General features: G+C 44.0%; 1 protein-coding gene across 5 annotated transcripts in view; it reads left to right on the forward strand.

The window, feature by feature from the left end:
* LOC133251387 (protocadherin gamma-C4) overlaps positions 1 to 15,649 on the forward strand; it is a 186,900-nt gene that overhangs the window by 10,708 nt on the left and 160,543 nt on the right. The window contains exon 3 of one of the 5 annotated variants that reach the window (XM_061423772.1): positions 1,716 to 2,116. The exons of 1 other annotated variant lie outside the window; for it this stretch is intronic. In XM_061423772.1, the coding sequence (XP_061279756.1) occupies positions 1,716 to 1,733 (18 nt within the window). In that variant the 3' untranslated portion in view covers positions 1,734 to 2,116. Of the gene's footprint in view, positions 1 to 1,715; positions 4,535 to 6,798; positions 9,460 to 11,968; positions 14,649 to 15,649 lie in introns of those variants that run through there. 3 more of the 5 variants (XM_061423757.1, XM_061423755.1, XM_061423765.1) reach the window with 3 other exon arrangements.

Genomic DNA, 15,649 nt, shown 5'->3' on the forward strand with positions numbered 1-15,649 from the left:
CAACAATCAAGAAATAAAGCAAGAAATATAATATCAGTATAAAGAAAATAACAAGAAAGGGAACAGAGTATAAATTATTGAAATGCAAACCAGGGAGAATTCTGATGGCGAAGCAACAGAAGCTGACACTAATGGAGAGAAATTGAATCTTCTGTCAAGTTAAGTGCTGGGACTAATATTGGCTAGGCAGATAGCAAGACTAAAATTCATTTTAGAGATCTTAAAAGAAGACCCCAAATTCTGATTATAGACCAAAGACCTGGAAAAAGAAAAGGAAAAGCAAGTGAGCCTGGGAAAAAATAAAACAGCTTAATACGAAACAAGAAGCATGAGTGGGAAATAATATACTGTGTAAAACCAAATGTTGTCAAAGACAAAGAAACAGAAAAATCTTTAGAGAAACTGCAAATAAGGGATGTCAAGTGGTTACTTAATGAGACTCAAAAGTATCAAAAGAGTGTTGAAGAAAAAGTTTTAAGAAACAAAATAGAGGTTCTACTAGAAAACATGGTGAGTCGATAAGAACTGTTTCCAATAAATATTTCATCAGTGTTCTCAGAGAAATGGATTGAAAATGAAAAAAGTTCAACAGGGAAGAATTCAAAAGGCAAAAAGCCTGAAATGAGACCAGAAGTGTGCAATCTTGCTGAAGAATTGATTCGAAGTCCTATCTACTGTGACTTGTGACTAAATGGAGTTTATTAATTATGGATGCAAGAATATTCCAATGTAAGAAAATCTAATATAAAACTTCATATGAAAAGGTTAAAGATAAAAGCTGTTCATTTCAATAAAGGCATAATAAAGGTCTTGAGAACATTCAACACATGTTTAAAATCTTTTAGCAAACTGAAAACTGAAGGAAATGTACTTAAACTGACAAAGAATATTTGTCAAAAACTTATAGAACTATCCAAAGCAATCTACAGATTCAATTCAATGGCTATCAAAATCCAATGCCTTTTTTATAAGTAGAAAAAAGTCTATCCCAAAATTCATGTGGGGTATCAAGGGACCTCAAATAGCCAAAACAGTCTTGGAAAAAGAACAAACCACCTTCAGTTTCCTTCATGTTTTTGCTGCCTCTCACTCCAAGCATTCTAGTTGGTTAGTCCTTAGTTCTAGAACGCTACTCTAGCCTCTTTCTTGATTCAGTCATACCCTTTAGGATCCAGGTTCAATCCTGTCCTGAAAAGTGTTTTCTGACCACCCCTTCCACCCAGGCTGAATATCCTTCCTATGTATTTTCCCATTGCCCAGGGTTTCCAACCATCATAGCAGTTGTCATACTCTATTAAAACACTCCGTTTACTGTGTCCTCCCTTATCATGTAAATTCCCTTGAGAACTGGGACTGTGTTCATCAGGTGCACCAGTTCTGTCTACAGTATCAATCAGGCAAAGTGTCAGGCAAAGGTTAGTCACTCAGTTAAGTGTCTGATAACTCAATAATTTAAATACAGGTTATGGAAAAAATACAGGTTTCGAAGTTCAATACTAAGCCATTAAGCACAGAAATTTAAAATATATAACATTAGAATATAATGTAGCTAATGTTTTTAGATTAATCTTACTTTCTCCCAATATGGAATTAGAGGTTGAAGATGTTTGGTCTAAGGGCAGAGGCTACCTGATTAGTGCCTCCAAAGTTCAACAGTGTTTTCCTTGCTACTATAAAGATCACATTCATTCACACCATTCTTATTCATTCTGAAGGAAAAAAAAGACTCCTGACTTGAAAGAGCAATCTCTCAGGTATCTTAGAACTGTACAATTCTTCAAAGCATCTTGAAAGTGACAGGAGTAACACGAAGTAACTGGATTTGCCTGGGAGAATGCAGAAATTACTTAGGCCTCTGGGCGTCGCTGTTGACTACCTAAGAAGTAACCCCGAGACATCCAATCCAACATTACGATTTCCATAACACAAAGGGCTGGGCATTTGGCCCGCAAGGTTCGGGGCGGCAAAGAAATTCAGTGCAACAGCCCACTAGTTCTCTCCACAAAGACCTGGGTCCCGTGAATGCTGGTCACCTCAGACCCTGAGGAATAAAGATTGGAATCCCGAGCTGGAGGCCGGAAGTTGCCTGGGAGAAAAGACTGCAGCTCAAGAAATGGCGGCTCTGCTAAATTTGCCACATCGCAGAAGGTTTGTACTGCTGTGCCTTCTTTGGGCGGCCCTGTGGAAGGTTGGAGCTGGGCAGATGCGCTATTCAGTGCCAGAAGAGATAGAAAAAGGGTCATTCGTGGGCAGTGTTGCCAAGGATCTCGGGCTAGAGCCTCTGGCACTGGCAGAGCGCGGAGCCCGCATCGTCTCCAGAGGTAGGACGCAGCTCTTCGCTCTGAACCCGCGAAACGGCAGCTTGGTCACCGCGGGCAGGATAGACCGGGAGGAGCTCTGCGCCCAGAGTGCGCGGTGTCTGGTGAGTTTTAACATACTCCTGGAAGATAAATTGAGTATTTATTCAGTAGAAGTGGAAATAAAAGATATTAACGATAATGCCCCTCGCTTTGGAGTAGAGGAAGTGGAGCTAAAAATTAGTGAAACGACTATGCCAGGATTCCGGATCCCTCTTAAGAGCGCGCATGATGCAGACGTCGGAGAGAACACTCTCCAAAAGTACGAAATTAATTCAAATGACCACTTCTCTCTGGACGTGCGAAGCGGGATGGATGGTAACAAGTACCCGGAGCTGGTGCTGGGACGCGCTCTCGACCGTGAGGAGGAGGCCGTACACTACCTCGTTCTCAAGGCTTTGGACGGGGGCGACCCTATCAGATCTGGCACCTCCCGCATCCGCGTGACGGTCTTGGATGTGAACGACAACGCTCCTGTTTTTACACAGCCCGAGTACCGTGTAAGTGTTCCAGAGGATACTCCCGTAGGCACACGGATACTTACAGTGACCGCCACTGATGCAGATGAGGGATACAATGCCCAGGTGACATATTTTCTGGAGAAAAACCCTGAAGAAACCTCAGAGGTATTTGAGCTTAAGTCATCATCTGGAGAAATAACAATCATAAAAAGCCTAGATTATGAGGATGCCAAATTCCATGAAATTGATATTGAAGCTCAGGATGGTCCGGGCCTTCTGACCAGAATGAAGGTCATTGTCACAGTTCTGGACGTGAATGACAATGTCCCAGAATTCTACATGACATCTGCTACAAGTTCAGTTCCTGAAGATTCTCCTCCAGGAACCATAATCGCACTTTTCAATGTACATGACAGAGACTCTGGGCAGAATGCATTTATCACATGTTCACTCCCAGAGAACCTTCCTTTCAAATTAGAAAGGTCAGTGGACAGTTACCACCGATTGGTTACAACTAGAGTCCTTGACAGAGAACAGTTTTCCTCTTACAACATCACTGTAACTGCTAAAGATGGAGGGAGCCCATCTCTATCCACAGATGCTTACATCTTGCTGCAGGTGACAGACATCAACGACAACCCTCCCACCTTTCCCCACACATCCTATTCTGCCTACATTCCTGAAAACAACCCCAGAGGTGCCTCCATCTTTTCTGTGATGGCCTGTGACCCCGACAGCAACGACAATGCCCATGTAACTTATAGCTTGGCTGAGGACACCCTTCAGAGTGCACCCCTGTCCTCCTACATCTCCATCAACTCTGACACCGGTGTCCTCTATGCACTGCGTTCCTTTGATTATGAGCAGTTCTGTGAACTTCAGTTATGGGTTACAGCACAGGATGGTGGGAATCCACCCCTCAGCACCAACGTGTCTGTGAACATATTCGTGCTGGACCAGAACGACAACACACCTGAGATTCTGTACCCTGCCCTCCCCACGGATGGTTCCACGGGTGTGGAGTTGGCACCCCGCTCTGCAGAGCCTGGCTACCTGGTCACCAAGGTGGTGGCAGTGGACAGAGACTCAGGCCAGAACGCCTGGCTGTCCTACCGCCTGCTCAAGGCCAGCGAGCCAGGGCTTTTCGCGGTGGGGCTGCACACCGGCGAGGTGCGCACAGCGCGGGCCCTCCTGGACAGAGATGCGCTCAAGCAGAGCCTGGTGGTGGCGGTCCAGGACCACGGCCAGCCCCCTCTCTCGGCCACCGTCACGCTCACGGTGGCTGTGGCTGACAGCATCCCAGACATCCTGACTGACCTAGGCAGCCTGAAGCCCTCAGTGGACCCTGGCGACTCAAGCCTCACACTCTACCTGGTGGTGGCGGTGGCCGCGGTCTCCTGTGTCTTCCTCGCCTTTGTCATTGTGCTACTGGCTCTCAGACTGCGGCACTGGCACACGTCGCGTCTGTTCCAGGCTTCGGGCAGCGGGTTGGCTGGCGTGCCGGCGTCTCAGTTTGTGGGCGTGGACGGGGTGCGGGCTTTCCTGCAGACCTATTCGCACGAGGTCTCGCTCACGGCGGACTCTCGGGGGAGTCACGTGATCTTCCCGCAGCCGAACTACGCGGACACGCTCATCAGCCAGGAGAGCTGTGAGAAAAAGGATTTTGTTTCAGAACCTCAATTTCTACCTGAAGATAAAGAAGAAACATTTTCTCAGGTAAACTCTCTTCCTAACATTCCTGTGAGTTACTTTGCTAAAAGACATGAATTTACCTAATTACTTAGCTGTCTCCACAGTTTACCATACCTTTTCTATTTCCCATATTTCTTTGTGGACATGTTCAATTTTTAAGAAATAGTCCTTATGAATTATTTCTCACTAGTTCTAAGTGTTCACATGGTGTAACAGGGAAGAGGAGCTAGAATCATTGTGTCATTGGTATAAATTGGGAATTAGTAGCTGAAGATGATATTTAGATTATCAAAAGAGCCTTAGGTTCAAGAGGGAGGGGTCATATGGATACCTGTGGCTGATTCATGTTGATGTATGGCAGAAACCAGCACAATATTGTAAAGCAATTATCCTCCAGTTAAAAAAAATTAATGCATTAACAACAACAAAAAAAAAACAGCCTTAGGAACTGGGGTATCTGGTTTCTCCTACTTTCTTTCTCATCCCTTAGCAAACCATCCCAATCCACCCGAATCAACAGTTCTTTGTTAGATATATGAATGTTGACTTTTGTTTCCTCAAATATCTCCCTCTTTTAAAATTTAATACTTTTATGCTTTATATTTGTTTATGAATATTAATAAATACTGTAGTTGTTTGTTTTCATCTCAGTCTTTGTTTTTCCTTCAGTTTAGCAGTGAGATTCCTCATATTTTTTTATTTGAATGATCTTCCCTATTAAAAGATGTGTTTAAGAATAGATATGCTTCACCATGTTTCAGGAAGGTATGTCACGCAATCTCTGTTTAGTTCAGAATGTCATTAGCCTCTAAAGTAGCTCTGTGTTCCTTTAAGAGTAATTGAGTTATCATTTGCTGTATTAATATAATACATGGTTTGTATAATAGTTAAGATGTGTCTGTTTCCTGTTATTTTATTTTTCTCATATGAGGAAACATTGCCTTTTTATCTTTAAAAATAATATATATCCTCAAGGGATTCAGAGACCATATCAAATAATTGCCCCTAAAGATTCTCCTTTTACATTTCTCGTCTCAAAGTTTCCTACTCACAGCAGCTGTTGAAAATGTTTCCAGTTCCTCCACCAACATCAGTCCCCCTTACAACCAAGTTTTCCTCCCCCATTCCTCTTCCCATGTTGGCTTTTAGTATGTTAGTTATATACTTAATAACAAAGAACAAAAAATACACTTCTGTGTAACTGAGATCATCTTTTATTTGGAAATAATCCTGTACTAAGTCATGTATATAATGGTGCCATCGTTCTTTAAGATGTGATTCTTCACTGTTTAAGGGCATCTGAGGGAAATTGTGTTATTACTATTACATCAGTTTCTTTGAGATAAAGTTGGCACTCACTGTGGAATAATAGTACAAACTGGGGAAAATTGAAAACAAAGTTCCTTTTAGTGTATACAGTAACTCTTCTTGAAATAAATGCCTTATGCATCGCTATATAATGCATCATGATTGAAGTGACAAATGAGTTCCTATTATTGTGCTTTGGAGAGGAAAACAAATACAGGAAAGGGGTTTCTGGAATACAAAACAAAAGTTTATCTCTACTAGTTTCAGTTTTGGTCCTTAAAAACATCTTCACACTCTAATTTTAGGCAAAACAGACTACTTTCAGTACCCTGAAGTTCTGTGGTTTCTCTCTCACATCTAGGTATTGCCATATTCTTCTGTCTTATATCCAGGCCTTACCCCTCCGTGATCCATTCCTCTCAGGTTTCTTGGGAAAACCTTTGCTAACCTCCAAGGCCAGGTTGGAGGCCCTCTTATTGCCCTTGGCCTCTGATCTTATGTCAGTATCTCACTGCACTATAATTCCTTGTTTGCTTTTATATCCTTATAACTCCATGAAGGAAGTAGCTGTGTTTGTATCGTTAAATCCCCAAGTATTGTCAGATACTCAATTATATATATGTTTAATGAATGGGTTAAATGAAAAATACTGAAACTAAAATGCCAAGCTATGAAGGACAGATTTCAAGAGGCATACCTTATAAATATGACTGATATTTCTGTGCACTTCTTAAACTTTGAACATTTCATAACAGTAACTTCAGCGTGTTTGAAGCAATATTACTGGCATTCAGGTTAACTCATGGATTATTAAGGAAGATACTTTAAATCTTTTGACATATAGTGATTCAGTTATGTAAAACAAAAACTGAGCTCATTACCTCTGAACAAAAAGAATTTCAGGTGCTTGGAAACTTAAAAATTTCTTAGATTTGTCAGAGCGTGCAGTGAACGGTTATGCCTCTGAGCGTCGCTGTTCACCACTCAAGGAAAACGCCGCTGAAGAACTAGTCCTTTTCCTTGTTTCCAAAGAGCAGAGAACCAGCAAATCACACTCGGAAGATCTGACGCTGCCTCAAAGCTCACCCCGTCAGTCAGCCAGCTCTGTGACCTATAAATTAGGCCCACGAAAGTCTTCGTTCCTTGAGAAAATAAGACTGAAGTCTGCCTTGGGAAACTGGAACCCAATTCAGAGAAAATAATTCACCAAAACGGAAATGACCAATTACCAGAGATTCAGAAAGTGCGGAGGACTGGCCCTGCTTTGCGTGCTTCTGGGGACGCTGTGCAAGACCGGATGCGGGCAGATCCGCTATTCGGTGTCAGAGGAGCTGGACAAAGGCTCCTTCGTGGGTAACATCGCCAAGGACCTGGGGCTGGAGCCCCAGGAGCTGGCGGAGCGGGGAGTCCGCATCGTCTCCAGAGGTAGGACGCAGCTCTTTGCTCTGAACCCACGAAGCGGCAGCTTGGTCACCGCGGACAGGATAGATCGGGAGGAGCTCTGCGCTCAGAGTCCACAGTGTCTGGTGAGTTTTAACATCCTGGTTGAAGACAAATTGAACATTTTTGAAGTAGAAGTAGAAATTAAAGACCTTAATGACAATGCTCCTGATTTTCTGACGGAGGAATTGGAAATAAAAATTAGTGAACTAACAGTTCCTGGAACTCGATTTCCACTTAAGACTGCCTTTGACCCAGATGTGGGCACGAACTCTCAGCTGAACTATCAGCTCAGCCCCAATGACTACTTCTCCCTGGCTGTGAAGAGTGTCACTGATGGGGCCAAGTATCCAGAGCTGGTGCTGCAGTGGGCTCTTGACCGGGAGGAAAAGAAAGTTCACCAACTTGTCCTCACTGCTTCTGATGGTGGTGACCCTGTCCACTCTGGCAATTTGGGCATCCAAGTGACAGTTCTAGATGCAAATGACAATCCACCAGTATTTACCCAGCCTGAGTATCGAGTAAGTGTTCAAGAGAACCTGCCGGTAGGCACTTGGCTGCTCACAGTGAATGCCACTGACCCTGATGAGGGATTCAATGCTCAAGTATCCTATGTACTAGATAAAATGCCTGGGAAAATCGCTCAGATTTTTAATCTCAATTCAGTGACTGGGGACTTAACGATATTAAAAAATCTAGATTATGAGGATGCTACTTTCTATGAAATTAAAATAGAAGCACAAGATGGACCAGGTCTTCTTTCAAGAGCTAAGATTCTGGTCACAGTTCTGGATGTGAATGACAATGCCCCAGAAGTTACAATTACTTCTCTCACAGAATCAGTTCCAGAAGAGTCAACTGCTGGAAGGGAAATTGCCCTTATCAACGTGCATGATAGGGATTCCGGGCAAAATGGACAGGTCACAGTTTTTGTCCTGGGAAATATGCCATTTAATTTAGAAAAATCAATAAACCAATATTACCGCTTAGTGACCACCAGATCTCTGGACCGTGAACAGGAGTCTGAATATAACATCACTCTGAGAGCTACAGATGGGGGTAGTCCGCCACTGTCCACAGACACACACATCACCCTGCATGTGGCAGACATCAACGACAACCCACCTGCTTTCACTCATGACTCCTATTCTGCCTACATTGCTGAAAACAACCCCAGGGGAGCCTCCATCTTCTCTGTGACAGCCCAGGACCCTGACAGCATTGAGAATGCCCACATTACCTATGCACTGACTGAGGATACCATCCAAGGGGCGCCTCTCTCCACCTACGTCTCCATAAACTCAGACACTGGCATCCTGTATGCTCTGCACTCCTTCGACTTTGAGCAGATTAGAGATCTGCAGGTACTGGTGACTGCTAGTGACAGTGGGAACCCTCCACTCAGCAGCAACGTGTCTTTGAGCCTATTTGTGTTGGACCAGAATGACAACACACCTGAGATTCTATACCCTGCCCTCCCCACTGATGGTTCTACTGGTGTGGAGCTGGCACCCCGCTCCGCAGAGCCTGGCTACCTGGTCACCAAGGTGGTGGCAGTGGATAGAGACTCGGGACAGAACGCCTGGCTGTCCTACCGCCTGCTCAAGGCCAGTGACCCAGGGCTCTTCGCCGTGGGGCTGCACACGGGCGAGGTGCGCACAGCGCGGGCCCTGCTGGACAGAGACGCGCTCAAGCAGAGCCTGGTGGTGGCAGTCCAGGACCACGGCCAGCCCCCTCTCTCGGCCACCGTCACGCTCACGGTGGCTGTGGCTGACAGCATCCCAGACATCCTGACTGACCTAGGCAGCCTGAAGCCCTCAGTGGACCCTGACGACTCAAGCCTCACACTCTACCTGGTGGTGGCGGTGGCCGCGGTCTCCTGTGTCTTCCTCGCCTTTGTCATTGTGCTACTGGCTCTCAGACTGCGGCACTGGCACACGTCGCGTCTGTTCCAGGCTTCGGGCAGCGGGTTGGCTGGCGTGCCGGCGTCTCAGTTTGTGGGCGTGGACGGGGTGCGGGCTTTCCTGCAGACCTATTCGCACGAGGTCTCGCTCACGGCGGACTCTCGGGGGAGTCACGTGATCTTCCCGCAGCCGAACTACGCGGACACGCTCATCAGTCAAGAGAGCTGTGAGAAAAGCGAGCCTCTCTTGATATCTCAAGATTTACTGGTAATGAAGGGAGACCCCAACGAGCTCCAGGTGAGTTTCTTTCTTTCTTTTAATATTTTTAAGAACAGTTATGCCAATGTGGTTATTATAAATTTTTAATACACATTTATTTGAAAATAAAGCAATGAAGTAGTCATTGGTTCTTTTGTTTAAATGTATTCCTCTCTTCTGGGATTGTGGTGGGGCTGCACTTCCTTGCCTGATATAGCTGAGTGGGCCTAGTAAAGAAGTATGTGACTCTCTTCCCAGAGGAAGTCCTAGTTGTCATTTTAAGAATTATCAGATCTCTAACTTATTATTTGAAATTGTGACTGTGCCTCCTATCTAAGTCCTTGAATGACTGCAATGAAAGAAGAGCCCTGTGGTTGACTCAACATTGATTTGTATACCTGTGATAAGTAGATGTTTTTATTTTAAATTGCTGTAATGATGAAGTTTGTCACTTCAGCCTACCTAGCCTATCCTGATAAACAAGTATATAGTATTTTAGGCTCTAATAATATGATGCTTAACTCCTTCCAAGACAGACCAAACTGGATTCATCCTGATAACATAAAAACAACAGGGTAAAAAATATAGAGGCTTGTCAAATTCTTTTACCTGGCATGTAGTCCCTACTTGGTATACTTAAAGTGTGTGTATTTGTGTGTATCCATATGGATTTCAGCCTTTTCTCTGAAGGTGGGAAGCTCAATTGCCTAAACAGTTACGAGCCTTGGAGTTGCATTCCTTGTCCTTTGAGACAGATTATAAAATGTAAGGAGATATGTCTTAGCCTCTTTAGAGATTTCCAGACCGTCCATTTCAACCATGGAAACGGAGTCCTAAAACTTTTTTTAAAAATATTTCTATATTTATTTGACTGCACTTGGTCTTGGTCACAGCACTCAGGATCTTCAATCTTCCTTGTAGCATATGGGATCTAGTTCCCTTACCTGGTATGCAACCTGGCCTGCTGCATTGGGAGCTTGGAGTGTTAGCCACTGGAGCACCAGGGAAGTCCCAGGAGTCCTACAACTTTCTTGGGCTATAAATTGTTGACCCATTTTGAAATTTATTAAATTATTTTCACCCATAAAGTTACACCAGAGTCATCCAAAATTAGGCCTAAATAGATTTCATTAGATCTTAAACAAAGGAGTACATCTCTCCTTCAGTGTGTTATGAAGGGATACATTCAAAAGTGGGTGATGAAAGAGCCTGAACAAAATAGCTGAAAACAGAGAAGTGTGTAGTCTCACTCAAACCTGCAAGTGCATCGTGGAAAAAAGGCACATTACCTTTGGAATATTTTTTAGGAAAAATCTTTATGATACTAAGAGAATTTTCTAAGAATTTAATATAAAATATAACCTACACATATATTGGGAAAATACATAGAGTACAAAGGCATCTATTTGTATGGATAATAAGAGGTCTCAGACATGCCATTTTCACTAAAAAGGATGGGAGGGATTGGGGGCAGGAGGAGAAGGGGAGGACAGAGGATGAGATGGCTGGATGGCATCACTGACTAGATGGACGTGAGTTTGAGTGAACTCTGGGAGTTGGTGATGGACAGGGAGGCCTGGTGTGCTGCGATTCATGGGGTCGCAAAGAGTCGGACACGACTGAGCAACTGAACTGACTGAACTGAACTGAAGACTTCATTACAATAAAAGGGGAGGAGGGTTTATAATAAAAGGAACAGAAAGTATCAAGACATGAACTAGGGCAAACAAGGGAAAGGATGTCTTAGGAAAACAATAATCTGTCTTGACTGGAATGTAAAAGGAGTATGGATTAGAGCTGCAGGGTAACAACAAATTTTTTGGTTGTGCATCTAATTTGGTAGTGCATTTGAAATAAAGGTGCTGTCTGTTTTACTTACCTAAGACTGGTTTAAGGATTATACGTAAGTTTCAAAATGGGAGTGTCTAAGAACTTTCGATTCCTCTCAAAGATTTACCAGTGATCAAACTCATTACACTTACTAATGTATAAATTGACTGGAACTGAGTATTTGAATTAAGGAGTATTTGTGTATAAAATCATATAGTAAAAAAAGCACTGATTTCACTAAAATAAACATACTTACACAATATTTAGTTTTATAAAAGCAGATGTACGCTCAAATACTAGATTGGTCTCTTTAACAAACTGTCAGGCTCCTTTGTACTTAATGGGAAGGTTACATATATGTTAAAATGCTGAGCAATATAGTAAAATAAGTCTAGGATTTTTACTTTCTCTGTTTTCCAAAGATTAAATGTTTTTATCCACTAACAATAACCTAGTTAGTTACATCCATACTAGTCATGATACTAGTCATGCCAGTGTTTATAAATACAGTAGAATCACTGAAGATATTTTTGCCCTCCAAAATAAAAGCTGTATGCTTTATGGAAAATCTTTAATGAAGAAAGAAGAATAAAATGATGGCAACATTTAAAAGATGATGGAAATCTAGACAATATCAGATTTGAAGGGAAATTTTGAATAGTTTGTTCTTTCTAAAAAATAAAAAGACAAGATATATATTAATAGATTCAAGAGCTTACACTTTGAGGAATAGGTAGTTGGGTAATATGCAGTTTTCTCAGGCAACCTCCTGGGGCCGCTGTTGACCAAAGGGAAGATAAACGTTTTCAGTTCTGCAGGAGTGGCCGGCAGTGTTTTCTTTCTTGCTTTGTCCTGTACACATCGGAATGCAGACGCACCTTCTGCAAATCATACCCTCAAATCACAGAAGTCCAGGGTGCTGTGTTGATTATTTAAACATTCCAGAGACATCTTGAAGAGCAGCTTCCCAGGAAGTTCAAGAAATGCTTAGGAGCTTCAGAAAAGCTGAAACAATGAAAAGTCAGGTACTATTTCTCTTCCTGCTGTCATTGTTGCGCGGGGCAATCTCCCAGCAGATCCAGTACTCTATTCCAGAGGAGCTGGACAAGGGCTCATGGGTGGGGAACCTGGCCAAGGATCTAAGGCTCAGTGTCCAGGAGTGGCCAGCTCGAAAACTGCGGATTAGTGCAGAGGACTTTTTCAGTGTGAGAGCAGAGAATGGGGATTTGCTAGTGAGTGGCAGGATAGATCGAGAGAAGATTTGCGGGAGAAAATCTGAGTGTGCTGTAGAATTTGAAATGGTTGCTGACAATCCAATGACTATTTTCCATGTAAGTGTTGCAATTCAAGATATTAATGACAATGCACCACGTTTCATTGCAAAAAGCATTGACTTGGAAATCTCTGAGTTAGCCTTACCAGGGGTAAAATTCCCTCTGGATTCTGCACAAGATGCAGATGTAGATGGTAACTCACTGAAGAAATATTTCATCAGCCACAATGAGCACTTCTCTCTGTCAATGAAGCAAAGTCCTGATGGAAGTAAATACCCAGAGTTACTGCTGGAAAAACCTCTGGACAGAGAACAGCAGAATTCCCACCATTTAATCCTGACTGCCATGGATGGTGGGGACCCACCTCTAAGTGGCACTACCCTGATCAGGATACAGGTCACTGATGCCAATGATAATGCTCCAGTGTTCAGCCAGGACACTTACAGGGTTAGCCTCCAAGAAAATGTGCCCTGGGGAACCTCCGTGCTGCACGTGATGGCCACTGACCAGGACGAGGGCATTAATGCAGAAATCACCTATGCCTTCCTCAATGCCCCAGCAACTACCAGCCTCCTCTTCATTCTCAATACAAATACTGGTGACATCACAACCAATGGTACATTGGACTTTGAAGAGACAAGTAGATACATGTTGGGTGTTGAAGCCAAGGATGGAGGAGTACACACGGCTCACTGTAATGTTCAGATTGAAATTGTTGATGAGAATGACAATGCCCCAGAGGTGACATTCATGTCCTTCTCTAACCAGATTCCTGAGGGCTCAGACCTGGGAACTGTAATAGCCCTCATTAAAGTTCAAGACCAGGATTCTGAGCAAAATGGTTTGGTAACATGCTATGTTCAGGAAGAAGTTCCCTTCAAATTAGAATCCACCTCTAAGAATTACTACAAACTAGTGATTGATGGTGCCCTAGACCGAGAGCAGAAGGCAGAGTACAATGTCACCATCGCAGCCACTGACAAAGGCAAGCCTGCCCTTTCCTCCAGTACAAGCGTCACCCTATATATCCGCGATGTCAACGACAACGCTCCGGTTTTCCACCAGGCCACGTATGTGGTCCACGTGGCAGAAAATAACCCGCCTGGCGCTTCCATCGCGCATGTCAGCGCCTCCGACCCTGACCTGGGGCCCAATGGCCACGTCTCCTACTCCATCGTGGCCAGCGACCTGGAGCCGCGCGCGCTGTCGTCCTACGTGTCCGTGAACCCGCAGAGCGGAGTGGTGTTCGCACAGCGCGCCTTCGACCACGAGCAACTGCGTGCCTTCCAGCTGACACTGCAGGCCCGCGACCACGGCTCGCCAGCGCTCAGCTCCAACGTGAGCCTGCGCGTGCTGGTGGGCGACCGCAATGACAACGCGCCCAGGGTGCTGTACCCGGCGCTGGGGCCCGACGGCTCGGCGCTCTTCGACACGGTGCCCCGCGCCGCGCAGCCCGGCTACTTAGTCACCAAAGTGGTGGCGGTGGACGCCGATTCTGGACACAACGCCTGGCTGTCCTACCACGTGCTGCAGGCCAGCGAGCCCGGACTGTTCAGCGTGGGGCTTCGCACGGGCGAGGTGCGCACGGCGAGGGCCTTGGGCGACAGGGACGCGGCCCGCCAGCGCCTGCTGGTCGCTGTGCGCGATGGGGGACAGCCGCCCCTCTCGGCCACCGCCACGCTGCTCCTGGTTTTCGCCGACAGCCTGCAGGAGGCGCTGCCGGACCTCAGCGACCAGCCCGCGCCGTCTGACCCCCAAGCTGAGCTGCAGTTTTACCTGGTGGTGGCCTTGGCCTTGATCTCGGTGCTTTTCCTCCTCGCGGTGATTCTGGCGGTCGCCCTGCACCTGCGACGCTCCTCCAGCCCTGCTGCTTGGGGCTGCTTTAAGCCTGGTCTCTGTGTCAAGTCTGCACCTGGAGTTCTCCCCCACTACAGTGAGGGAACGTTGCCCTATTCCTACAATCTGTGCGTTGCCTCTCAATCAGCTAAGACGGAATTTAATTTTCACAATGTGACCCTGGAAACGGCTCCCCCTGGGGATCTCCTAGGTGAAGATCCCTCTATGGATATAGGTACCAGTAATGAAGATCCCCAAATCGCCTATGATTCCTCTTTTTCCCATCACGTGAGTTTTTGCAGACTTAGATTTTATTGCTGTATTTTATTTTCAATAGTGCATCATTAATTTTGGTCCTTGTTCACTGTTCTAGTGATGGTAGTGGGAGAGGAGGTATGTTGGATGGGTTGAGATTGGTTTCTTGATTGCTCAGTAGTCTTGATGGTTAATTATTACTGGTTGTTACTTCTCAATTTGCACTCTTGGCATTTCTATACATCAGCAAATCCTGCTAAAAACAGCTTTTTCTGTCACCGCCCTTAGTAATAGCACTGCCTTTACATAGTTGATGTGTAATGTGCCTTTTTTTTTAAAATGTACTAACATTTCTTTCTTCTTAAGTTAAAATTTTTGTTCATTTTCATCAAATACATTTTAGTTGTTTATCTTTTTCTGTGATGTATTAATATAACCTTCAATAATTAAGTCTCAGCACTTTTTTGCTTTATCATACATAGCAAAAACTGACAGGTTTCATATTTGAATCACTAACTTTGGGTCTTTTTTCCCATTTTGTAAACTGTCAAGAGTAATTTCCTTGACCATCCTTAAATAATTAGTTTTTGTACCCTATCTACTTTGTCACTGCTATAATGAGGAATGTAATGGACATTTTTTTGCATACAGAGACTTTTCCATAATTTTTTAACATAGACTTCTGATAAGTGAGTCAAATTTTTTTCAAAACATTATATTTTACCTCCCAACCCCCAGAAAGTTGTGGGTTTTTTGAGGACTGTGAAAAATACCTTCAACCTACTCTCCAAAGTCAGAGAATTTTAAAAGCTCTGAATAATTAATGGAGTTTTGAGTCTGGTCAAAATTTATGAGTAATTTCTAGAAACTAAATATTATGTGAGTAATAATTAAAGAACTGAGTACTTGCTGCTTTATCTCAAATTTTCTCAGATTAGTAAACTGCTCTAAGTATTCATTAATAAGAAAGCTATAAAACATGCAATGATAATTATTAAAATATTTCCTTTTTACCAATTATTTCTAAAATCAAA

The sequence above is a fragment of the Bos javanicus genome, chromosome 7 (assembly GCF_032452875.1).
Source record: "Bos javanicus breed banteng chromosome 7, ARS-OSU_banteng_1.0, whole genome shotgun sequence".
NCBI lineage: Eukaryota > Metazoa > Chordata > Mammalia > Artiodactyla > Bovidae > Bos > Bos javanicus.